Source organism: Eulemur rufifrons, chromosome 29 (genome assembly GCF_041146395.1).
Source record: "Eulemur rufifrons isolate Redbay chromosome 29, OSU_ERuf_1, whole genome shotgun sequence".
Taxonomy (NCBI): Eukaryota; Metazoa; Chordata; class Mammalia; order Primates; family Lemuridae; genus Eulemur; species Eulemur rufifrons.
In genome coordinates this window covers 70,800,573-70,826,496 of record NC_091011.1, presented here as the reverse complement: position 1 = coordinate 70,826,496, position 25,924 = coordinate 70,800,573, and the positions used below count along the sequence as shown (strand labels likewise).

The 25,924-nt window shown below is 39.4% G+C and overlaps 1 protein-coding gene across 7 annotated transcripts in view; it reads right to left on the bottom strand.

The window, feature by feature from the left end:
* The window catches only part of ST7 (suppression of tumorigenicity 7), a 235,273-nt gene extending 214,398 nt beyond the window's left edge, over nt 1-20,875 (bottom strand). For all 7 annotated transcript variants that reach the window (XR_011231791.1, XM_069462489.1, XM_069462490.1 and 4 more), the window contains exon 1: nt 20,609-20,875. Coding sequence is in view for 5 of the 7 variants with exons in the window: in XM_069462489.1 (XP_069318590.1) it covers nt 20,609-20,759 (151 nt within the window). In the remaining 2 variants the exon portion in view is untranslated. The remainder of the gene's footprint in view (nt 1-20,608) is intronic.
* Between the last annotated feature and the right edge of the window lie 5,049 nt (nt 20,876-25,924).

Genomic DNA, 25,924 nt, shown 5'->3' with positions numbered 1-25,924 from the left:
AGGGGCTAAGTGTGCTAATGTGCTAGCTCAGGTCTCTCTTCCTCTTATTATAAAGCCACGTTCCCCCATGATAACTCATTAATCCATTCATCAGGGTAGAGCGTTCACGATCCAATCACTTCCCAAATGCTCTTCCTCTCAATACTGCCACATTGGGGATTAAGTGCCAACATAAGTTTTGGAGGGACATTCAAATCGGAACAGAGTCCATCTTAGTCCTTGTAATAGAAAGATCATGGACTTTGGTATCAGGCCTAAGTACAAACTGGGGTTAACAACCTAATATTAACCGAGTGCCTCCTGTTTGGGAGAGCATAGCACTGGGGCTGGAGGCACAAAGGTGTCCATGGCAGACACATCCTGCTCTCACAGAGCCTACAGTCCTGTCCCTGAATAACTTTCAGTGTAGCAGAGAAGCTGACAGGCAAGTAGGCGCTTCTGTCACTCTGGCAGAGGCTACTTAATCTATAATCTATTTTGGGCAAAAAGGAGAAGTTTCCTAGAAATTAAAAGAAATGTTTAAAGACTGAACCTTAGCAATGAGAGAGGCCTTTATAAATTATTCACATAGCACAATGAATTACATGTTTGAGGTGATGCTGGTGTAAACAAACCTACTGCACTGCCAGTGTATCAAAGTATAGCATATATGATTATGTACGGTACATAATACTTGATAATGATAATGAATATTACTGATTTATGAATTTACTACCCTATACTTTTTATTATTTTAGAGTATACTCCTTCTACTTATGTGAAAAAAGTTAACTGTAACACAGCCTCAGGCAGGCCCGTCAAGAGACATTCCAGAAGATGGCATTATAATGGTGTTATTATCATAGGAGATGACAGCTCAGTATTACTGCCCCTGAAGACCTTCAGTGGAACAAGATGTGGAGATGGAAGACAGTGATATTGATGATCCTGACCCTACGTAGGCCAAGGCTACTATGTGTGTGTCTTAGTTTTTAACAAAAAAGTTTAAAAAATTAAAAATTTTAAAAATAGAAAAAAGCTTATAGAATAAGAATATAAAGAAAATATTTTTGTACAGCTGTATGATGTGTTTGTGTTTTAAGCTGCTATTACACAAGAGTGAAAAAGTTAAAAAAAATTTTTAAGTTTGTAAAGCAAAAGAGTTATAGTAAACTAAGGTTAATTTATTATTGAAGAAAGAAAAATATTTTTTATAAATTTAGTGTAGCCTTATGTACAGTGTTTATAAAGTCTACACTAGTGTATAGTAATGTCCTAGGCCTTCACATTCACTCACCACTCACACACTGACTCACACAGAGCAACTTCTAGTCCCTCAAGCTCCATTCATGGTAAGAGCCCTAAACAGGTATCCCATTTTTAATCTTTTATATTGTATTTTTACTGTACCTTTTCTATGTTTAGACACACAAATACTTACCATTGTGTCACCAACTGTATCCAGTACAGTAACATGTTCTACAGTTTTGTAGCCTAAGAGCAATAGGCTATACCATATAGCCTAGGTGTGCCATAGACTGTCTTATCTAGGTTTGTGTAAATACACCCTATGATGTTTGCACAAAGATGAAATAACCTAATGACACATTTTTCAAGATTTATCCACAACATTTCTCAGGATAATTCTTGACACTCTCTGCATTAGAATTCTAACCCATATCTTTGCCTGATAACTTTGCAGTACCACCCACTAAATGGAACAGAGTATATTTCTCTATCTCACAGACATTGGGCCTGGCCATGTGACTTGCTCTAGCCAACGGAATGTGGACAGAAATAACAGAAAGCCAGTTCTAGGCATGGCCCACATGAGGTTTTACATATTTTCACTTGCCTTCTTTTGCTTCTGCCACTTTCCATGACAAGAACGTGTCCTTGATAGCTGTTAGTACAAGAGAATGAGATACATGGACCTGAACCCAATCTCAATCCAACCTGCATACTGGAGCCCACAGCCTGGAGTCTGAAATCCTACCTAGCTAACTTTAGTTGCAACCTCCCTACAGACAGGGAAAAACAAACACTTATTATTTTAACCCACTGAGTTTTAAAGCATTTAGTTTGTTTGCTTGTTCATTTTAATGTAGCATTACTGCAGCAATCGCTGACTGATACAACCATTCTGTAAAGCAATCTGGCAATAACCAATAAAGCTGAAAATGCTCATGTGGCCCAGAAGCAGTGGTTCTCAAACCAATCAGATCTAACACCTCCTTTTATAAAAAATCATTTTAAATACCCCTTTTCTATCCTGCAACAAGCTTCATAGATAATCTGCCTACTAACAAACATAAATTAATTTAAAAAATAGCCTAATTACAATATAAAGAAGAAATAAACAGAACATAATTTGTAATCAGAGCAGGACTAGGATGAGGCAAACAATGTGCTTCGGGTGCAAAATTTAAGGAGGCAAAGTCATGCAAGTGCTGAACCTGCACTTGCAAGACTCTGAGAGTATCTCCTTAAATTGTGTACCTGGGCAGCCTTACTTGACTCACCTTAGTCCTGGCCCTGTTTAAAATAATACAATTGTATTAAAAATGCAAATATTTCTGTGACTTTGGTAGAAGACTTAATGAAGGAGACAGACACCTGCACCCCTACGCAGCATCATCATGAAAACAAAACCTACAAATGCAGGCCGATACAAGTGTGTTCTAGTGACTCCGATGCTATGAATGGTATTGCTATTGGAGTCATGAGTTTCCAAAAGGGTGAACAATTCTCAGCAAAGTTCTGAACAAAGTTAAGTATTCTCTCAATTTTCATGGTAGTTTGAATTCTTAAAAACAACAGCATATACTAAAACCATGCCAAGATTACTTTGGGTTGAGATGCAGAAGGGAGGTTTTAGAGTCAGATCATTATAAACAGATTTTTTTCCATACATGAATATTTGAGTAGAATATTTAAAAATTATGTGGGACACAGGCAGACACACACATTGCAGTTATCAGGCATCCTTTGTCTTCATCCTCTCCCAATGCCAATAAGGTTCTCCCAATCATTGTGATAATTAAAAATGTCCTCTACAAATTTCCAAATGGATCCCATCACCACTAACAATGCTTTCCCTTGAGAAACTGCACACATGTACAAGGAGGTCCATGCAGCATTAATCTATTTGTGGTGGAATGGATATGCCATGGTATAGTCACACAATAGAATACTATACAACAAACAGAATAAACTAGCTCTACAACATGAGAAGATCTCGTAAACATAATGTTCAATAACAGAAACAAGTTGCAGAATGGTACGGGCAGCAGCCTAGCATGTAAATTTTTTAAACTCTCAAAATAACTATACATTTAATGAATACATTAAATATATGGAAACAGTATCAACTTTGAGACAATGGTTACCAATAGAGAAGGATGGAGGGAAAAGGGGTGTAGAAGCAGCTATACCTGTCTAGGTAAGAGTTTATTTATTTTTAAAAAAGAGAGGAATGGGAGAGGAAAGATACAAGATAAGCCTGGAACATCTTATAGTGCTAGAAAGTAAGGAAGTTCTCCAATAGAAAAATCTACTATAATGGAGGTATATCAAAGGGATATGGGAGCCAACTATTTAATAAAAGAGTTCCTAATGGTCAAAACTATAGTAATTTGAGCAATGAAATTAATAAAGCAGTATTGGATTATAACCCAAAGTATAAAATAAATATCCAGCTGGGCACAGTGGCTCACACCTGTAATCCCAACACTTTGGAAGGAGAAGTTGGGAGAATTGCTTGAGCCCAGGAGCTCAAGACCAGCCTGGGCAACATGGCAAGACCCCGTCTGCACAAAAAATCAAAAAAAATTAGCCAGGCATGGTAGCACATGTCTATAGTCCCAGGTACTTGGAAAGTTGGGGTGGGAGGATCACTTGAGCCCAGGAGTTGGAGGTTACAGTGAGCTATGGTCATGCCACTGCACGCTAGTCTGGGCAACAGAACAAGACCCCATCTCCAAAAAAATAAAATAAAATAAAATAAATATTCATGAGTTCATGCTGATATAAAAAATGATGGAATAAATAAATAAATGTGGGAGAAGAGACGAATCTCCCATGTAAAAGAGGAATTTAAAATAATTGATGTAGATACTCCACTGTCAAAGTGGATGAGAAGACTGAATATAAAAACAGGCAATGACCAGACCATATATAAAAATAGAACTCTTACAACCTGTAACAACCAGTCTAGAAAAACAAATCACAGTGCTATAGCCTCAATGTTTACCCCCAAATTCATACATAGAAGCCTAATCCCCAATGTGACAGTACTTGGAGGTGAGACCTTTGGGAAGTAGTTAGATCATAATGGTGGAGCCCTCATAAATGAGATTAGTGCCCTTATAAGAAAAGACAAAAGAAACCTGCTAACCTTGCTTCCTCTCTCTGCTCTCTGCCATGTGAGGATAGAAGAAGAAGACAGCTATCTGCAAACCTGGAAGTGGGCCCTCACCAGACACTGAATCTGCCAGCACTTTGATCTTGGACTTCTCAGTCTCTAAAACCACAAGTAATACATGTTTGCTGTTTAAGCCACCCAGTATATGGTATATTTTTTAGAGTAGGCTGAAATGACTAAACACAAATTTAGCAATCAGCCCAACAGTCAGGACTTGATCAATAACTGAAAGCTTTCCTAATTTCTGTCCCCACTTTTAACTTAGGACTGACAGAGAAAACCAAATATGCACCACAAACAGTAACATAGGATGCCCTACTTCCAGTTAGCCCCCCTCCAGCTTCCCTACACTAATCAGGGCGTACCTGAAGCCTCTCCTTTTCTCTACCATAAAGCTTTTCTATTCCTCTGCCTGCCTTTGAGCCTCTGTCACATGCAAGTGACAGTGGCTGACTCTCTTGTTATAGCAAGCTCTGAATAAATGGCCTGTACTTGTTCTCATTTGAGTGGTCTTCATTTATTTCCACAAGTGGAAACAAAATTCTTCATTTCTTAAATGTGGGCTGTACAGACTGACTTCCTTCCAAAAAGTAGTGTGGAAAGGGGGCGGGGGAAGAAAGTAAAAGAATAACCTTACTGTGGAGAAACCTGATAAACACTACCTAAGGCAGGTGTCAAAGTCTGTATCAACAGTGATTAGTGAAGCTGATAATATGTTGGGACAAAAATGGCACTTTACCTCCATGGGCTTCCTCCCAAAAACCCATAATCCCAGAAAACTCATGAGAAAAATATCAGACAAATCCCAACTAAGGGACAGTCTAACAAATTCTTGACCAGTACTCCTCAACATTGTCAAGGTCTGCCACATCCAAAAAAAGTCTGAGGAGACATGACTACTAAATGTAATGTGGTATCCTGGATGGGATCCTGGATTAGTAAAAGGACATTAGATAAAAACTAAGGAAATCTGAATAAAATGTGGGTTTTAGTTAATAATAATGTACCAACATTGGTTCATTAATTGTAACAAATATGCCATATTAATGCAAGATGTTAATGATAAGATAAACTGGGTATGAGGCATATACTGTCTATACTATCTTTGCAATTTTTCTATAAATATAAAAGTGTTCCAAAAATACAGTTTAAAGAAGAGAAAGAAAAAAGCAACATGAACACTTATGGCAAAAATGTTAACATATTTTAAATATGGGTGGTGGGTGTCCCCATTATTATTATTTCTATACTATTTCCTTTTCTTTATAGGTAAAATATATCAAAATTTCAATTATTTTTTTAATTCTTGAAAATGAACTCCAATTAACCCCAACAGATTCTAGCTTTCTCCCTTTTCCACTCTCCTTCCAGACACACTGGCAGTTTTCTGAAGGCACCAAGCAGTTTCACATGCCCACATTCACCAAGTAGTCTGGGAATTCCTAGAGCGAGATCCACCTTGCTCTACCACTATGAATTTAAAGCTTTTTCTCATCCTCTTGTTTAGTATTTGTTTACTCCTTTGTGCTCTACACATTTTACTTTGGATTCAGGTTTGTTTTCTGCCTGTTTCTCTTTCCCTCTATGCTCAGTACCTCAATTATGAAGACAGGGACCACATCTTGGTCATCATTCCATTCTTCCACACCCACACCAAGTGCTGCGACCCGCTAATAGTATGATTCAATGAATTTATAAATTGATGGTACAAGACCAGAGATTCAACATAAAAAGCCCCTTTCTACAGTGCAATAAATCAGTAAGAACAAGATCTGGAAAGAGATTAGTGAATATGGCTTTGAAATTATCCTGAGGTTTATGAAGTTCCAGGAAAATTATTAAAACAGGCAATAGAGTACACAGAATTAAGGAGTAAAGTTGGGAAACAGATAATAAAAGTTATTCATTTAGACTGAGAGTAGAGCACCTCTTGCTGCTGTCATATATTTCTCCTAATTGAAGGGAAACAGAAAAGACACAGAGGATTTACATGTAAGTAACTATAAAAGAGGAGAGCAAATGCATTTAAAAAAGATCTCAAAACTGACTCAAGAGAAAAGGCTGATTGAGTCATACACTGAAAATTATAAAACAACGTTAATATTATAGTAGTAGCAGCGGCAATGCCAACTAAATATGTGAAATGTATTGAGCAATTAGAATGTTCTGGCACTGGCTAAGGCTTTTCTCATATCATCTCATTTAATCCACATAACACTCCTATGAGGTGCTCACCATTATTATCCTCAGTTTTGAATAAGGTAACTTAAGATGACAGAACCGATAAATGACTTGAAACCACGTTGACTCTGTGCTAAAATGTGATAAGGGTACCATCTCATTTTATTGCAGGTCAATAAAATTCAGGAGTGGAAAGGCTGGATACAACTAGTAGACAGGCCTGACAGGATTGGACCAGCTAGACCTGCAGCCCTGCCCCGGGAACACTAACTTATACAGGCTGCCTGACCAAAGTCACTCTTTAATGTCCCCAAAAATAGGAACTGGTGAGAGAGGAAGATGGGACAGTGGTCCTGAGCAAGAAGAGCCAGAAGTGACAGTAGTGCAACTGGAGCACTTACAGGCAGACGTGGACGTTACTGGCCATCACTGAGGGCATGTGAGCCCTGCTGGATCGTGCAGGGGGCTGGGGCCAGAATCGGTATTGCTTATTCATACCAATACATCCTTAGTCCTACACATCCAGGCAAACATAGCTTGAGAAACCCAGGTTTATCTGAGTTACCCTGTGATTAGTAGCAAAAAAACGAAGTAGGAATGATAGAAACCCACAAATAGTAAAGCGAATCCTTTGATATTTTGAAACACTTTGTCACATACATTGAAGGGGTTTGATTTCCTAACATTCATCTTATTTCTAAAAGTAACATGTGCTACATTAATTTTTTATTGATTTGAGAATTTTATCATCTTGTTTTGGATAATTTGCTACATCCTGAAGTAAGTAAACTAGGACAGAGAATCATAGGCATACAACACTGTGCTGTAAGAAGCAATAGTTACTTGTTCTCTAGTGCCACTAAGAAAAGAAGAGTGAAGGCAATGTGCTAGGACTAGAAGGGAACAGTTTTCACCTAAATGCAAGGTGAAAATATTGTCACTTCATAAACACAGTTGGGCTTACTGCCTTGGAGGGTATATGAACTTTGCCTAAACTACTTAAAATCCCCAGCAAATAAACTGATTTGAAAAGATTGATATGTCTGTCTCACTTCCACTTTTCCATCTTCTGGCTAGCTAGTCAATGCTAAAGATAGATTTCCATAAAGCTAAATATCAATAGCATTCACATATTAACACCATATTTTTAATGAAATACAACATATATTACGGAAATACCAAAAGACTGCAACAAAAGACTGTAATCTATTAAAAATGGGTATTGTCTTAATGTCTAAATATTTTTATATCTTCTTTTGTTTTTGCAGGTGTTACAAACTAAAGAAAACATGTTTAAAAAGACTATATTTTCCTTCTAAGCCACGTTTATTCCTAGCAAGTGAGCTGAGCATGAACCAATGGCTGGTCACAATGTCTAAGAAATGGTAGGGGCCAGGCACAGTGGCTTACGCTTATAATCCCAGCACTTTGGTAGGCTGAGGTGGAAGGATCGGTTGAGGCCAGAAGTTTGAGACCAGCCTGGGTAACAGAACAAGAACCTGCCTCTACAAAAAAATAGAAAAATTAGCCAGGGGTGATGGTGCGCACCTGTTGTCCCAGCTTATTGGGAGGCAGAGGTAGGAGGATCGATTGAGCCCAGGAGTTGGAGGCTGCAGTGAGCTATGATGAGGCTACTGCACTCCAGCCTGAAGGACAGAGTGAGACCCTGTCTCTGAAAGGAAGGAGGGAAGTAGAGAGGGAGAGGAAAAAGCCCTTGCTTATGACCACTGCTACATAACTACATTTCCCTTGCTGGTTCCAGTGTGCTAATCACTATACTTGCCAATATAATTTAAGTTTTCCATTTGGACTGAGCGATAATAAATCTTTGTTTTCTTTTAGCAGCTGGCCAGTTTTCATGCAAGCTTTGAATTTAGGTCCTCTCCAGCCCAAACAATAACATGTTATTTGTCTTATCTTTTCTAAGTATCTTATTACTCTTCTTCATCACATTTATTCTTATGGTTAAAACTAAAAATGATCACTTAACAATCATAGTTTCTTTAAAAGTCCTTTAAAAGCTACCAGAAACTGTTACAATATTTTCTGTAGGTAAGCACCAAAAAATACCTCGGTGTAAAAACTAAACATTTACAGGAAGACTCTTATAGTCTAAACTAATTAATGCCCACATATCTTTGCCCAAACTTAATTGATGTTATGTTTTTATCACTTGTGCTTTCCCTCCAAAAACAGAATTAGATTGTTCAAATAATGTAAGAGAAAAATAAAGGTTTTTCTTAGGATAATGACTTTCTCTAATTGATTAGATTTGCTATAAGATTTTTTAAGTTACATTTTCAGACTTTTACTGAATGATAGTACATACACAACTTCCAGTTTAAAGAAAGTACAAATGAGAAACAAGTTTCTAATTATTTAAAAATTGAAATTGAAGCTCTTATGTTTCATCTCTCAAATGCAAGGATACAATTTAAAACACTCTTCCTATAAAGCCATTGTGAAAACAGCCAAATATATATTTCTGCAACATAAATAAGAAAAAAATTTCCCTCTAAACCATAATGTCAACTCTGAGCCTGAACTAAGTATAATTTGTTTTAAATAAAAGATGCCAATGAAAGAGCATGGGAATTACACACACACACACACACACACACACACCCAAGCCCCAAGGAAAAGTGCAAACCAGATCCCACCCATTCTTATTATGTAACACTATACAAATCTAAACATATGTCACAGAAAGAGAATCAATTGATTCAAGTGGGTACAATAAATTGCAAAAACACCCCAAGAGCTTTATTTTATTAGTTCTATTAGGAATATTCAATAAACAGCACCTATCAAATAAATGCAAAAGGCCAGTTTTGTAGGGAAGTAAATTTCATTCTCTTATACCCAAGACAAGGAGACTATTAATAGAAACTGGAAAAGATTAACAGAGGGAAGAACTGTAAGCATTCTGCTCTCTCCTATTGCTAACGGTATTGTAACTGACTTCAAAACAAAACAAAAAGCCTCTAACTCTAGATCACACATACTATAAATCCAGACCAAAGCTGCTTATGTGTAAAAATTGCATCTTTTTTAAAGAGTATTTTATACCTCAGAGTGTTTCTATTGTTTGTGCTATTTTTAATTGTTAAACTTTTTATAATAAAATAAATAGTCCTTGCTCACTGACCTAAAACATTCCTTTAAAGTCCTTTAACTCTCTATATCTACAGACTTGCTCAAAATTTCTAAAAGACTGACACTTAACTACAATATTTTATTAGATTTGGAGGTCAACTTAAGAACCACAGTTAGGGTTCTCCACAGAGTATAAGCATAACTAGTACACTTTGGAATTCAGAGGGGGGAAAATGCTCTCTCAGATAAATGTTGCCTTATTTTGCTGAGAGATTTAGTAGCTGCAATTAAACGGTGACCCCTCTTGCTACAGCCACAGCAACATAAAATATTGCTAGAGCTAACTGGGCCTGTCAGTTTCTTATTTTAGCACAGTAGGTAGTACAGGAATGACTGCTATATTTAAATGATGGGTAACAGTCACACATGAGCAACTGTCCTGATGCATTATAACATCAAAAATGAGTTTCACTGCAAATTCTCTTCCAGAAAACTCAAATAACTCTTAATAGGTATCTTTAAAATGACATCTCAAATATAATAAGGATGTTGGGAGATATTATTTCATGTTTACAACAAACAGACATTCAGGAGTGTGGTTCGAAACAATCCAAAAACCCATTATCCTGCTTGGGGCAATTTTAGAAAGAATATCCCAGATAAAAGAGATCCCATTATGTATTTTAACCTGTCATATCACTGTGAGAGCCAAGCCTATAAAATATAAGCTTCTGGGGAAACAACCTACTATAATGCCTTGAAGTTAAATAGCATTTTACAGTCTACAAAGCACTTTCTCGTTCATTTTACCATCTCATATGAAGCTGCATTCTAGTCAAGGGACCAATTCTATCACCAAGATGAAGGCCAAAGGCAACTGTCTCAACCACACAGATATTCATAGAATGCCCAGGGATGTGCCTCATACAGGTTATTTAAGATGTATAAACATTCTTTAAGGTGTTGTATTTGTGCAATTGCACTGATTCTGTCAATTCCATTCCGGCCTCACATCTACACAGTCATTGAGCTGTTCTGAGCCATCTCACTAGTCGTGTTTACATCACTACCCTACCTTACCCTTAGTGTTTCCTGCTCCGAATTTCTCTATTAGTCCCACCTAAGGTAATTGCCCCTATGAGTGAATACACAGCAACCCTCTTTTTCCTTCTTTGTCTTTGAACTCCTGCCTCAGTTACCTCAGGAGAATCCTTTTGTCTCTGAGTTTCAATTCTGAGCCAAATATTAACAGTAGGCCCCATTTTGAGTACTGAGTATTAGCAAAAAGAAAGGAAAAGCTTAGGTGGTGAACAAGTTCAGGGAGTCTAATAAGCAATGATGGTAAGGCAGGCAGCACAGTGCCTAACTCCTAGAAGGACTCAATAAAGGTTCATTACTTGTCCTGTCCTAGTTCCAATCAACAGATCTACACTCAAACTTATTTTTAAGATGTGACTTCTATGCATGCTCCTTGTTCATAGCAAGCAAAACACACCTGGAGGCTTTACTGAACAAAACAGTATTACTACAGGGTGCTAATTGTTCAACATAGAAAATGAGTGAAAAACTTGGAGGAATATAAGTGACATGAGATTGTGTGCTCACATAGCAACTGATAGGAATAATGCAGCTTCAATCTTACAGGCACCGGCCTCTCTAAATGAATGAATAAACTAACCAGTGGATGAACTAACCAATGAACAAACACAGTTCAGGGTGAGTGAAATGGACTAGTACAACTACATATACAATACATAGCTGCTAATATTATTTATTACTACTGTCAGGACTCAGTGCTAAATGTTACCTCATTTAGCCTTCAAATTAAACCTATGAAATAGAAATTACTGCCATCATCTTACAAATGAGGAAAGAATCTTACAAAGAAATGTGTCTGAAGTTACTCAACACACAGAACACTGGAATTTGAACTCAAATCTGATTTTAAATCCAAATCTGATTTTAAATACTCCTTTCATCTCATTAAAGCTGGTATTTATGTCTCTCAATAGATATACAGTATTTTGTGGAAAAAGAAAAACTCCGGTAAAATTGGCTATAAAATAAAGTTCTAGAAAAATATGAAAAAAGAACAAAAAAATGTTTAAAAAGATAAAACTAAAAAAAAGCAAGTTTCTATAATGCTTAAATTATTTTCACGCTGGCTTCTCATATAATCTTAGAAATGATTTCTATAGTTAGAGGGGGAAATATGCAAATAAGGAGCTTAAAATTATGCGGTAGTATTTCTAATCACTTCAAGTTACATTTCTGTGTGCTGTTGTATTATGGCCTACCTACATTGTTCTGAAAAATCTCCCAAACAAATATTTCTTCTATTACCCTATCCTTCCCCATAGACAATTTTTTCCCTGTTGATAGATCCCTGAGCTCCACCTTTCTAGGTAATATGAGGTACTGAACTCTATACATCCCTATGTTTGAAGTACCAGGCTATACTATACAAATTGGCTCCCAAAGTGATCAATTTTTGACTCTTAATATTCTTTATATCAAATTTACTTTAAAATATAGACCAGAAGGATAGCATTCCTTAAATTCTACTCCTAAAGAATGAATTGAAATGTATTAATATTTTGGAAATGTATATCAGGGTAATCGTTATAACTTAGAGTCGGTGAACCCAATTCTCAACCTCATAACTACATGGTAGCTTCCCAAATCATTTCCTAAAGGGCAGTGTTACTGCTGAGTCACCACAACCAACTGACACAGTTTCTCATTCATTCAACAAACACACACTGAGCACGTTAGGCCAAGACACTCACTGTTCAAGATCTGGGGGATACACAATAAGACAGACAAGACAAGACAAATGATGTCCCTCGTCCATGGAGTTTTCAGTCACATGGGGAACAATGCAATAAATTAATAAATAAACAATAATTACATTAAACAGTGCTAAGTGCTATGCAGAGAATTCAAATCTGGTGAGATTATAGTGACTGGATGGTCATTTGAGATTGGAGCATTAGGGAAAGCCTCTCAAAAGGAGTGAATTTAAGCAGACATGTGAATGGCAAGAAGACTACCGTCCAAAATGCAAGTGAAAAAGCATTCCGGGTAAAGGGAACAGCTAGTACAATGGCCCTAAGGCAGGAAGAAGCTAGGCATGTTTAAGAATAAGAAAGAATCCCATTATGTCTGGAGGGTAGTGATCTAGAGAAAGAGAGGTGGAAGTTAATATGTGAGGGGTAGGAAAGTGCCAGATCGTCAGTCTTTGTAAGCCAGAGTAATATACTTAGATTTTATTTTCAGTGCATTGGAAAGCCATTGAAGGAAGCCATATTTGAACTTGTATTCACTAAGAATTAGAGTCCAAACTGTAAAGTATCACCTCTTATATTATCCTGGGTGGAGCCACAGCCCATTCTTCAAAGTGAAATATCACAAGAATGGAAAAACAAGCACCACATGTACACGCAATCAAATTGGTACAAACTGATCAACATTTAGGTGCTCACATGGAAGTAATATTCATCAGGTGCCAGGAAGGTGGGAGTGGGGTGGAGGGGATGGGTAAACTCATAATTAATGGGTGCAGAGCGCACTGTATGGGGGATGGGCACATCTGTAGCTCTGGCTTGGGTGATGCAAAGGCAATATATGTAACCAAAATGTTTGTACCCACATAATATTCTGAAAGTTGAAAAAAAGAAAATAAATAAATACAATGAAAAAAACATATATACTCATCAAGTGCATTTATTTTCTTGGTGCCACACTCTGCTTTCAATAAAATTCATTCCAAGACATAGAACCCCAGAGGTAGATAACAAATGCAAAACCATCATTTTACGTATCCAAAAACTGAGGAGGAGGGGGAGGCATCATTCAGATTGCTTCATTACCAGCTGAGAGAAACATCTCCCAAAATAAGTAAGATGTCTGGGATATATCCTAAACTCAAAGCTGACATTAAACAACAAATTGTCCTTTCATGTGGTTATAAACTGGACCACCATTCATTAGATGCATATGACTCATCATAGAATTTAAGATTTTGTGACAGCACCTGATCTCAGTCTAAAGCTGAAAAATTACATGGGGCATATACCCAGTAATGTGTTTGATCAATTCCATTGTTCCAGTCTCAGGTCACCAGGTACACAATAATTTGGAGATGCATTCATCCAGTGAATAATAAAGACCTACAATGTGCAAGGAAGATGAAAAACTAGAGTCTAGAAAAAGTGATAAAGCCTATGTATACAGAGTCACATACACACAAACACTGATGCACATATATTACACACATATACAATAATTCATGTAAGGTAAAAACATGCCTCTCAGATAAGGCACTGTGAGAACTGGAGGAAATATAAGCACACCTCATTTTATTGCGCTTCACTTTATTGCCTTTGCAGATATTGTATTTTTTACAAATTGAAGGTTTTGTGGCAACCCTGCATCAAGCAAGTCTATCAGTACCATTTTTCAAACAGCATGTGCTCACTCCGTGTCTCTGTGTGACATGGTAATTCTCATATTTCAATTCCCATAATATTTCATCTGTTATGGTAAGTTGTGATCAATGATCTTTGACATTACTATCATAATTGTTTTGAGGTGCCACAAACCACACCCATGTAAGACAGCGAACTTAATTGATAAATGTTGTGTGTGTCCTGACTGCTCCATTTACTGGCCATTCCCCAATCTCTCTCCCTCTCTTCAGGCCTCCCTATTCCCTATTCCCTGAGACACAACAATATTGAAATTAGGCCAATGAATAATACTACAATAGCCTCCAAGTGTTCAAGTGAGAGGAAAAATTGCACATCTCTCACTTTAAATCAAAAGCTAGAAATGATTAAGCTCAATGAGGAAGGCATGCTGAAAGCCTATGAGATAAGCTGAAAGCTAGGCCTCTTGCACCAGTTAGCCAAGTTGTGAATGCAAAGGAAAAGCTCTTGAAGGAAAGTAAAAGTGCTACTCCAGTGGACACAAGAATGATACGAAAATGAAACAGTCTTATTCCCCATATGGAGAAAGTTTTAGTGGTCTGGATAGCAGATCAAACCAGCCACAACATCCCCTTAAGCCAAAACCTAATCCAGAGCAAGGCCCTAACTCTTCAATTCTGTGAAGGCTGAGATAGGTGAAGAAGCTGCAAAGGAAAAGTTTGAAATTAGTACAGATTGGTTTATGAGCTTTGAGAAAATAAGTTATCTCCATAACACAAAAGTGCGAGGTGAAGCAGCAAGTGCAGATGTAGAGGCAGCAGCAAGTTATCCAGAAGATCTAGGCAAGATCACTGATGAAGGTGGCCATAGTAAACAACAGATTTTCAATGTAAATGAAACTGCCTTGTATTGGAAGATACCATCTAGGACTTTCATAGCTAGAAAGGAGAAGTCAATGACTACACACTTAATAAACTACATTATTTGTAAACATAATTTTTATATGTGCTAGGAAACCAAAAAAATAACGTGACTTCCTTTATTGCATTATTCTCTTTATTGCAGTGGTCTGGAACTGAATCCACAGTATCTCCAAGGTATGCCTGTATTTCCTCAGTTGAAAGGATCAGAAGGTAGCCTGCCAGCTGGTCCGTGAAGGATGGATAGGATTTACAGATGCGGGAGAACATTTTAGACAAGAGGTGCAGCAGGTGCAAAAGACCTATATAAACTGCAACCAGGCTCTCTAGAGGAGAAATCCAGGGTGTTAAGTAAATTTAGAGCAACCATTCTCAACATGAAAAAAACCAAAACTGAGCTTCAGCTGAAGTTATACGTCATTTTGATTCAACAATATAAGAGTTTTATATCAGTATTTATCATCTAAATTAACAGAGTTTTATAATATAAACAATTTTTAAGTCTAGGTCAGGTTATTAGATTACATTTGTTTTCCAAAAGGAATGTGATAGGGTTTCAAAGATTTTTGAAAACCTTCTTTTCAGGAAATAGAAAAAGAATTGGAAAATCACTTAAGCTGCCTGGTGCAAAAACGTCAAAGGTGCAGGTTTTAAGAAAAGGTGTATCATGCAACATGTTTTAAATTCAGCATCAAAAACCTTAGAACATAGAATAGATGAGAAAGTGCTATCAACACCACAGTAGTAAGTGAAAATACAAGTTCCCCACCACTGGCTTTTAATGTTTAAAAGAACTTGTGCAGGTTTCTTTTGAATTTAGAGATATAGATCAAAAGAAAAAAGTTGAAAGAAATACAAAGTACAAAGGGTATTCTTAAGTAGCTCCTTTTGCGTAGAAAGTCGTAAGTCTGAAGACCAGTTTGAACTGTTTTAAGGTGCCTTAGTTGCCTTAGTACCCTTTAGTTCACTCCACTACTAAAGTCCCCACCCAGTGGAAAGTACTGTGCATGTTTAACCTGTATTGCATGTAAACATACAATGACACACAGAGAGAGAGCTCTGCATAACTTGCCAGACGGAAATTTAAGGCTCCACAAACAGGTAGGCAGGACAGATCTTACTCTCCGGAGAATTCCTGCCACCACTCTCCAGGAGTGAGTGCCCAGAGGATTCCTGTCTGGACTAGGAATGAGAGCCCTGTGTGAGTAACCTCTAATAAACTTATCAAACTTGCTAAGCTAGACTGGTCTGACTTATTTCTTTGGTCTCTTGGCACCATCTCAGTTCAGACGGTGGTTTTTCTACACCATCCAGGGATTTTCCTGAAACAAGTACAAAGTAAGTTATAGTGCTATTTTTCTTAGACTCATCTATTCTATGATTTTTCCTGAAGAATATCCTGCAAGACTGCTTCTGATCTACAATTATTTTTCTGCCCTTTTGTTAAAGCATTGTTTTATGATATTAATTCAAGTAATATAATTTAGGGTACTTTTTAATCTTGTTAAAAATTCATTCTATTTTCAGTAAATCATAAAACTATTTTAACACTCACCTATCCAAATCAAGGGAAGAGCATGAAAACTCAATTATCAGGAGCCAGGTGCAGTGGCACGTACCTGTAGTCCTAGCTACTCAGGAGGCTGAGGCAGAAAGATCGCTTGAGCCCTAGGAGTTCCAGTCCAGCCTAGGCAACATAGCAAGACCCTGTCTCTTAAAAAAAATTAACTACCAAAGCTAACCAGTATTTACTATTTCTAATATGTTTGTTTTCTCCCCCTTCTTTTTTAAAATTCATTTTTCATTATAATATTTTGTTGCCTATGTGAAGTTTTCTCTGTGAAGGTTAACAGAATTCTTTGAACTGTATCCCTACCCTACCTGGCACCAGTTCAATGCAATGAAGATCCAGCAAACTGAGCTGGTGAAAATAGGGAAGCAGTACAATGAAACTAAGGCACACCTTGAAAAGAATCTTAAAAATTATTTTTACTTGGAACACTACACATGATTTAAGAGCTAAAACAGGTATGGTTTGTTCATTAAAAGTCCTCTTCTTTTATTGTTTTAAATTAAATTCCACATGATGCACAGTTCTGTGAATCTGACCTGCAGTTTCACATCTTTGTGCCTTTGTTTGGGAGGTCCACCCCTCCACGTCCCCAAATGTGGAATTCTCCTCACCCTCTGCGGCTCAGTTTAAAGGAAGCTGCCATAGCCTTGCCCTGCTCCACCCTGCATTATCGGAAGTTGCACCCATGTTGTAAACTCTTTATTTACCCTGTGTTTTACAAACTCGAACATCTTTCCTATCATAGTACCTGTCACAATGCCTTATGCATAGGAAGCATTCAAGAAATTGAAAAAAAAAAAAATCAAGTTAAACTCATTTGCCATAAAATATGATCAAATGAGGTTAAAAATATTAAAATTGCCCCAAGTAATCAAGATATTGAGAAGAATATGCCAAGCAAACACCCAAGAACAACTCTGGAACACTTTTACCAGATTCTGCCCCCCTCCAGGTACAGAGCTAGGCCTGTGTCATGGAAGCCCTGGCTCCTGGCTGCCTCACTGTGATGGTGCCCTCAGCTTCCCTGAGTAGGGAGGGCTGTGCCATTGGCAGCTCCCTAAAAGCAGCTCTAGACTCAGTGGCCTCTCCAGGGACACACCTGCCTTCATCACAGGAAGGGCAACCACTACAGGGCTTTAGAACAGCACAATGAGTCCCATCAGAACCCACTGGTATCTCCCAACAAGGACAAGTTCGACATAGGAAGCTGGCTCGTGCCTCCTCTAGTGTAGGGCTAGCTAGCAAGTTCTTTTTCCCTGAGCCTTCCTTCTCTGTCAATAACTTAAAAACAGAAACTTTTTCCCAAATGGGAGGGGAGTTGGCAAGGAAAGGAGGGAATTAAGTTGACAGCAATCTTTTGGCAGTTTTCCTACTATAACTTCTCACTGTTACTTAAAAGGGAAGAAAAAAAAGGCCTCCAATGCCTGCCACTGCTTTTTGAAAAACCTAAACTCTTCTGGGGTGGATTGTTGCCATAATTTCACACCTGGAAATTGATGTGTAAGTCCTCCCACCCCCCATCCTGCTATATTCTCATAGAAATAGCAGAGAGGTGAGAGCTCTCTGTATGCTTCTCCTTTTATCTTCCTTTATAAAGACTAGAGTGAGCATAAAACCACACTGAAAACAGAAGTACAGCATCACCAAGAAAATAGCCCCAGGCTCCGAGGTACAGCCCAGATGGCCTGTTCATCTTCATATTTTCTCTATCACTTAAAAGCCCAAATGAGAAATGCCCCTACAAATTGACAAAGGTATCTTTGAGAAATGCTAGATTTAAAGTTGCTGTCTTTCGTTAAAAACTACACACTTTCTTAGCATTTTGCTTCTTGCCTGTTCTGCATAAAGCACTAGTATGTGGCACTTGTGTGCACATGCACAATCATACACAGATGATCATTTAACCTACATTAAGAAAATGTGGTATACAAACATGTATTCTCAAATTAAAATTTTAAACATGTATTAATGAAAAACAGTCACATTTTAAAAAATCCTACAATGAACTTTTTGGGAGAAAAAATTAAACCCACTGCTACAACTTGAATGTGTCCCATAAAATTCATGTGTTGGAAACTTAATCCCAAATGCAAAAGTGTTGGAAGGTGGGACATTTAAGGGGTAATTAGGATTCATTTCATTATTGAGGAAGTGGTTTTGTTATAAAAGTGAGTTCAGGCCCTCTCTCACTTTCTCGTGGTCTCTTGCCTTTCCACCTTCCAACATGGTATGACACAGCAAGAAGGCCCTCTCCACATGCCTTCCTCTTGATCTTGGACTTCTCCAACTCCAAAACTGTAAGAAATAAATCTCTGTTCTTTAAAAACCACCCAGTTTCTGGTATTCTGTTACAGCAGCACAAAGCAGATTAAAACATGCACTTACCAATAAATACATGACTCCATGACAACATATATTCAAAAAACGTCTTAAAAATATAGGACTTTGGGACTAGAAAGTATCTTAGAAACATATTTGCCTAAAGTAAAGAAGACAATATTGTGACAAGCAGCCATCTAAGAAGACAGAAAGCCAGAAAGCCAATGTCCCTGGGATGATTGAATCCACAAGGCTGAGCAATACCTATTCAAATGGTGAGACAATTCTACCTGGGGTGCACCATCCTATCTGATTCCCAGGGATACTATCCCAAAGGATGTTATGAAACAAATGTAGGTACGAACATGAATTCAAGTGAAAGTAATCACGATGCTGAAGTTTACTATTTGAAAAGCACAAGTTCCTAACAAAGTGAGTACATTATCTCCACGTGTTTTAGGGTAGTTAACACCACAGGAAAATGCATTTCAAGACCTGGGCTCCCAAAGTATGCAATTCAAACAATAGGAGATCTTGTGTGTGTGTGTGTGTGTGTGTGTGTGTGTACATATATACACACACAAACACATTCAGGACTGTAAGGATTTCCCAGAGTACTGTGAAATTGATATAAAAGACTCTACCTTGAGTCCCACAACAATTTGCAGACGTCAAGGACTATAACCCTTCCTTTAAAATATACTGTGTTTCTGAATTGTCTCTGAAGTGTTACTGTTGGTGTGAGTTTTCTCTGTGGTTGGTTGTTAACGATTCAGTTGGCTGGCTGCAAGTTTTAGATCCTGCTCTAATTACCTCCTGCACTTACCACCGACCATGATATGAGACACGCGGGGCTCACTCGTTTAACATGTGGAGCTTTAGAGGGTAGGGAGACCGGTAGAGATCATTTAAAACTTACAACTGAGACCATCAGAAATTCCAGATCTCCCGTCTCTCCTTTTGTCCCTTCGATATTCCGTTTGGTAACCTGACACGTCATCCATGGCATATACTCCTAAGAGTACCTTGGGGAACCCCTCTCCCTGTCTCAGTCGGAGCGACATCCCCACCGCAGGCGGGATTCAACTCCAGGCCCGCGGCGGGTGCCGTCCCGACGGCCCCGGCCCCGTGGGTGGCTTCTCCGTCAGACACCACGGGGCAGGAGCCCGCGGCCGGCCCACCGTCGCCGGGCGGGGAGGGGCGCCTCGCCCGACCACACTTCGGACTGCCAGCACCCACGGCCGAGAGGGTGTGAGCGAGGACTCGGTCTGAGTCTGAAGAGCCTTAGGCGTTCAAGCGCAGACACCCGAGGGGGTGTCCCCGGGAACTCCCACGCTCCCGATATCCGTCCTCCTCCTCTCCCGCCCCCCAGCCCCGGCAGAGGGCGGCCGGTTGCCCGATCGGGCCGCGGTGTCGCAGCCGCCGGCACGGCCCGCCTAGCAGAGTGTGCACGGCGCGACGCGTTCTCCGCGGAGCCGTGAAGGCCGCCGGCCGCCCCTACACGCCCGGCCGCTCGGCCCCGCCACCTGAGGCGCCGCGTCCCCGGCGGGTGGCCGCAGGCGTCCGGCGCGTCCCCGAGCGCGCGCCTAGCCGCCAGCCCCCGCCCGCTGCGGCCCCGAGCGAGTTGCACTAACTTTCCGGGGCGGGGGAGGGGCGAGCGGCGCGGGCCCAGCCGGCCCGGCCTTACCTGTGCTCAAATTGTCGTTGATTTTCAAGGGCACCCGCAGGATGTATACCAGGAAGAGCACGATGAAGAACCACACGGTCCAGAGATACGTCCAAGACCAAACTATGCAGGACTTGAGCTGCTCCAGAAAGCCCGTGGCCGCTTCAGCCATTTTTCAGCGCTGCTCTCTGCTGCCGCGGCTCTCGGTGTCTGCCGGGATGATTCACCGGCCCTGAGGCGCCGCTCGCGCCGCCGCCGCCGCCGCCGCCGCGGCCCGGGCACCCCCGGAGCCCGCCAGCCGCCGGGGACGCGGGCGCGGCGGGAAATCGCGCGGGCCGCGGGCGCGCCGGCTTTTCCTCCTCCTGCCGTGTTGCTAACTCTCTGAAGGCCCCTACAAGTGGCTTTCGTGGAGCGATCACGTGGCCCCTGTCCCCTCACGTTCTGATGCCATTTATATTTATTATGCTACTAGTTAGAAAGACTGACCAAGTGGCGTTGAAGGAAACTCCCGACGAAATTGTAACTCACATATATTGAGCGTTTACTATATGCCAGGCACTGGTCCACGCCGTGTCATCTCTTTTAGTCCCTACAACTGTCCCCACTATTATCCTCATTAGATAGGGAAACTGAGGCACACAGCAGTTGCATAGTTTACCTTAAGGTCGATCCAAAATCCAGTTGCAGTTATGGATTCCAGGCCCTTAAAGAGATCTTAAACCCAACACTCTACTCAGTTCTCTGAGGATGCAGCCTCAGAGGCATGATTAAACCTTGGCAGCTAGAAAAAGCTAGGAGGTGTGCTCCTGTCACCAGTCTGTAGGCCTGAAGACAAATCGCTCTATTAAGCAAGATTTGGGTTGCAGATGTTATTTACTTTTGTTCCCTCTCCTTGGAAGCAGCACAGGGGTTTTCGACAGAGATCTTGACAAGGTGAATGTTTATCCTCCAGTTTTTTTGATGGTCACAGTTCAAAGTACTCTCAGCCTGTTTTTAATAGAAACAATTCTCTGGGATAATTTTGGCTTATTCTGAACTGGCTGCTTTAAACAAAAAGTAAACTTTAAAACTTTTTTTTTCCTGTGCTGAATAAAATGGATTTATTATGAAATGTTTCATCAAATAAAATGTTCAAGTCTGTTTCTGTCCATAAATGATTTGATTTACAATATATTAAATGGTAATGAAGCAATTGCAGGTTTTCCAATCTACAGCTACATTTTTAGAATTCTGAGCATAAAGCAGAATATTTTATTATAAATTTTATTTTGCTTACTTGTAGTTTACTCCATAATAAAATAAGATCTTTAACTTTTTACATGTAGGACCTATTTATGGCATACATTATAGGACTGTTCTTTCATTTTTACTAATTCTAGCTTCACTCTTGCTACTCTTTCCTTCACGCTGTTAATCAGGGAGATACAGGCCAGGATAAGAGAAATTGGCACACACATACTTTTTTTATAGTTATTTATGGCAGCACACTACCAAATGATTTTTGTATCTGACGATAATGCTCCAAGTCTCAGTAGAATAAGACAACATGAATATATGAACCACCTATTCTATGTGATGATTAGGTAACCCACAAGATTCTCTGAAATTCACTAAATTAGGATATTGTCTACTTCATTTAAGTGAACATCCAGGGACCTAGCTTTTTGCTGTCAATGAAACTTGATGAACGGACATGAATGGGACTCAATTGAGCCACAATTTTCTGATTCTCTCCTAGACACCCCTGGACGGTCAGCCCTATCTTATTCATCATTGCCATTCCCTGATGTATAGCCAGGGATGGGGTAGGGGCTGAAGACATGTCTTTATGTTTCAAAACAGACATGAGGAGCATGATTTCTTGCAAACTGTAGCTGCTTCAGTACGGCTGGAGTACAGGGTCTGTGCAGAGGGTTGAGGAGAGAGACAAAGCTGAAGAGATGGGCCTGAATTGGATTTTGAAGGGCCTTGTAGAAACACTATGTTCATAGTTATTTGGCGTTGCACACACCAGTCCAAATGACTGATCCAGAGACTGATTTACGTAAGTGGGGATTTAAGAAATATTAAGGAGATGGAATTGACAGGTCTTGCTGACTGATAGGACAGGCAGGGTAATTATAAAAGGTAAAAAGTGGCTCTGGAGTGGGACCATTCATGAGTTAATGACACCCCAGATATTTCTAACCACCTCTTGATCATCTCCCAGTGGAATGGCCTGCAGTCACCCCAAGCTTGTCACAGCCCAAACAGAAGGCATCACTTCCTCACTCCAACCTTCTCTTCTTTCTGGAATTCCATCAGAGACTGGTCACCACCCTTCTAGCTCCCTAATTCAGAAATCTGAGCATCATTTTACCGAGACCTTTCCCTGTCACACACCTCCTTTCCTCTCCACATTCAACTGGGCATCAGGATTCAGATCTGCCACTTCTCTCTTTCCCCCCGCCATAGGCTTTAGTGGTGGCCTGACCATCACTCCTAGAGGACAAGGCAGTGTGCTCCCTGCCTCCAGTTCCACCACCACCCACCACCACCACTGCCCCCGCCCCACCACAGCCTCCCTCCACCACCTTCCACACTTTTCTGCCAGAGTCACCTTTTAAAGCACAAATCTGCTAACTTACTCCCTGCCTCAAATTCTTCAAGGCTCCACCCTCACTGCACTCCTACTCCTACCCCAGTGTCTACCGAAAGGATGAAATCTAGATGGTGCACAGGCCTTTGGCAGGGCACTTCTACCCACCTTCATACCACCAACATTTTGGCAAACATGCCGTTCTCTTTCACACATTCGGACCTGCTCCACACAGCACGCCTACAGTATACTTCTCTGTGCTGCACTGTCCGACATTCCTTTCCTGCCACAACTGCCTGCTACCAGCTTATTTGGAGATGCACTTGAAATACCACCTCCTTTGTGACACCATCTCCTTCCCGCACCCCAGAGGTCACTGTTTCTTCCCTAAGAGATGCAGCACCAGGAAGCCTATGGTGGGTCATTAAAGCACAGGCTCAGAGCAGACAATGCTGGGCTCTGTTCCCGATCCTGCCATTCACTAACTGGGTGCTCCTTGCAAGTTATTCAGTTTCCCCGCACTGCACTTTCTTCATCTGTGCAATGGGGTACACTTACACCTATTACATGGGGTCATTGTGGAGACTGAGTGAGATTCATACCAAGAATTCTGGTCAATATCTTTCTTCTCTGTTAGTAAATTGAGGCCTTTAATGTTGAGTAATTTGTTATTGTTGTTAATTTTATTCCTCTACAATTGAGTCTAATACAAATAGTGTTGTGTTAGGCACATGGTACATGGTCAATAAATACTTGCTGAGTGTTGCATAATGGAAGGAAAAATCAATTACATAAAAAGAAATTGCGAATCGTACATTTTACAAACACAGACACAAAGAGTACTGTTACTGAGGTTTAATTTAACTCAACAGTAAAAGTTAAGATTTGGCCTTCCACCACATGGTGAGCTTTCTTGAAAGTTTGTTTCAGAAATTGTAACCACCTTTGGATTGGATAATAGGAGTTAAATGACCATTAACTTATGGGAATTGTGTAAAAACAGTATGCTCCTAAATTCTTCTAAAATTGGCACACATATTTCGTTAAAATGTGTACCTTAGTCTGATAAAATATCGGAGCTGAATAAGAAACCAACATATTAGAGAACAACTTTGAAAGTTCTTTAAAAGTATTTCTCTTTTGTTTCTTGTTCTGTGACATGTTGAAGTTTATATGCTTAAATTGGCTGTCACAGTCTTTAGTTTTATACTTTGTTATAAATTTAAGAATCTATTTTTGTAAATGATTTTCAGAGTTCATCTGAGACTTAAACACAAGAAATAACTGTTCTGATTTTGGGGTTTTTGTTTAAAAAAGTCTTACCCTTGTTCACTGGTTGGGTTTATGAATTAGTCAATATCCTATGTTCATGAATAACATTCTACATAACTGATTATCTTTATTTAGCGACTTACCTAGAACTGAATATATGCAAATCCAACCTAGTTTAGTTTAGAGAACCAATAGGGGCAGAAAAACAGGTTTGGAAGGGATTTGCCATTTATAACATCTTCAAGCCAACATACTGTCTCATAAAATATTGAAGAGATAGAATTTCTACTATCCATATATAGCTGAAAAAATGATTTAGATAGCAAACATCTTGGGGACAACTTCCCCAAGATATAATTCTGCATGTATAAGGAAGAATGCATTTCCATAATCAATATACACATATATGTTAATCTTACAGTGAAATATTCACAATGACTAGGTTTAGACATTATATGATACATTATTATCACATTTGCCTTCTGTTCTCCCTTTCCTAACACAGATTTCTTAGTTTCTATATAAAGCTTTTCACAGATATATCAACATTCAGTGACAGTCCTTGCAGCTCTGATTTGTTTGAAAAGTCAATATTATTTTAATAAGATAAGCTTTGTTGATATATAGAATAATTCTGATAGCAAGAATACAAAATAAGATAATCAAGGCCTTATATAAAAAATCTGAAGACAACCAAACTCTATCTCCACTCTGAAGACCTACCCCAACCAATGAACGATGATGGTTCCTTCTTTTCTTTTTTTTTTTCTCATTTTCAAAGAAAAAGAAAAAAGAAAATTTCTTTGAGAAGTAGAAAAGTGAACACAGCCTTCTCGTTTACACTGCTAAAATATAATCAGGAGAGGAGACCAAATGAAGATGAATGAGATAAAAAAATAAGTAGTAAAAAATCTGAAAGGTAGCAGAGAGATCAGATTTGTTCAACAAAAAGACCAGAAATTAATTAACTAACTTATTTATTTATTTATTTTTTGAGACAAGGTCTCACTCTGTCACCCAGGATAGAGTGCAGTGGCTAGAGTACAGTGACGTCATCATAGCTCACTGCAACCTCCGACTCCTGGGCTCTAGGACTTGGCCTCCTCCCTCAGCCTCCAGAGTAGCTGGGAGTACAGGCATGTGGCACCACTAGTTTTTGTATTTTTTGTAGAGACAGGGTCTATGCTCTTGCTCAGGCTACTCTCGAACTCCTGGCCTCAAGCAATCCTCCTGCCTCAACCTCCCAAAATGCTAGGATTGCAGGTATGAGCCACCATATATGGCCCAGAAATTCATTTTAAGGAACCCTCTAAAGTTCTGTCTAGTCTCTTGCTTCTTAGGCTAACTAATCACAAAGGGTAACAATACTACCTTCCTTTACTTACTCTATTTATTCTTTGCAATGGTACTCAATCTCTTTACCCTTGGCAAGATAATTAATGTAAGATGGGTTAGTTTTTCAGTTGCACTTAATAGTGTGGAAATGT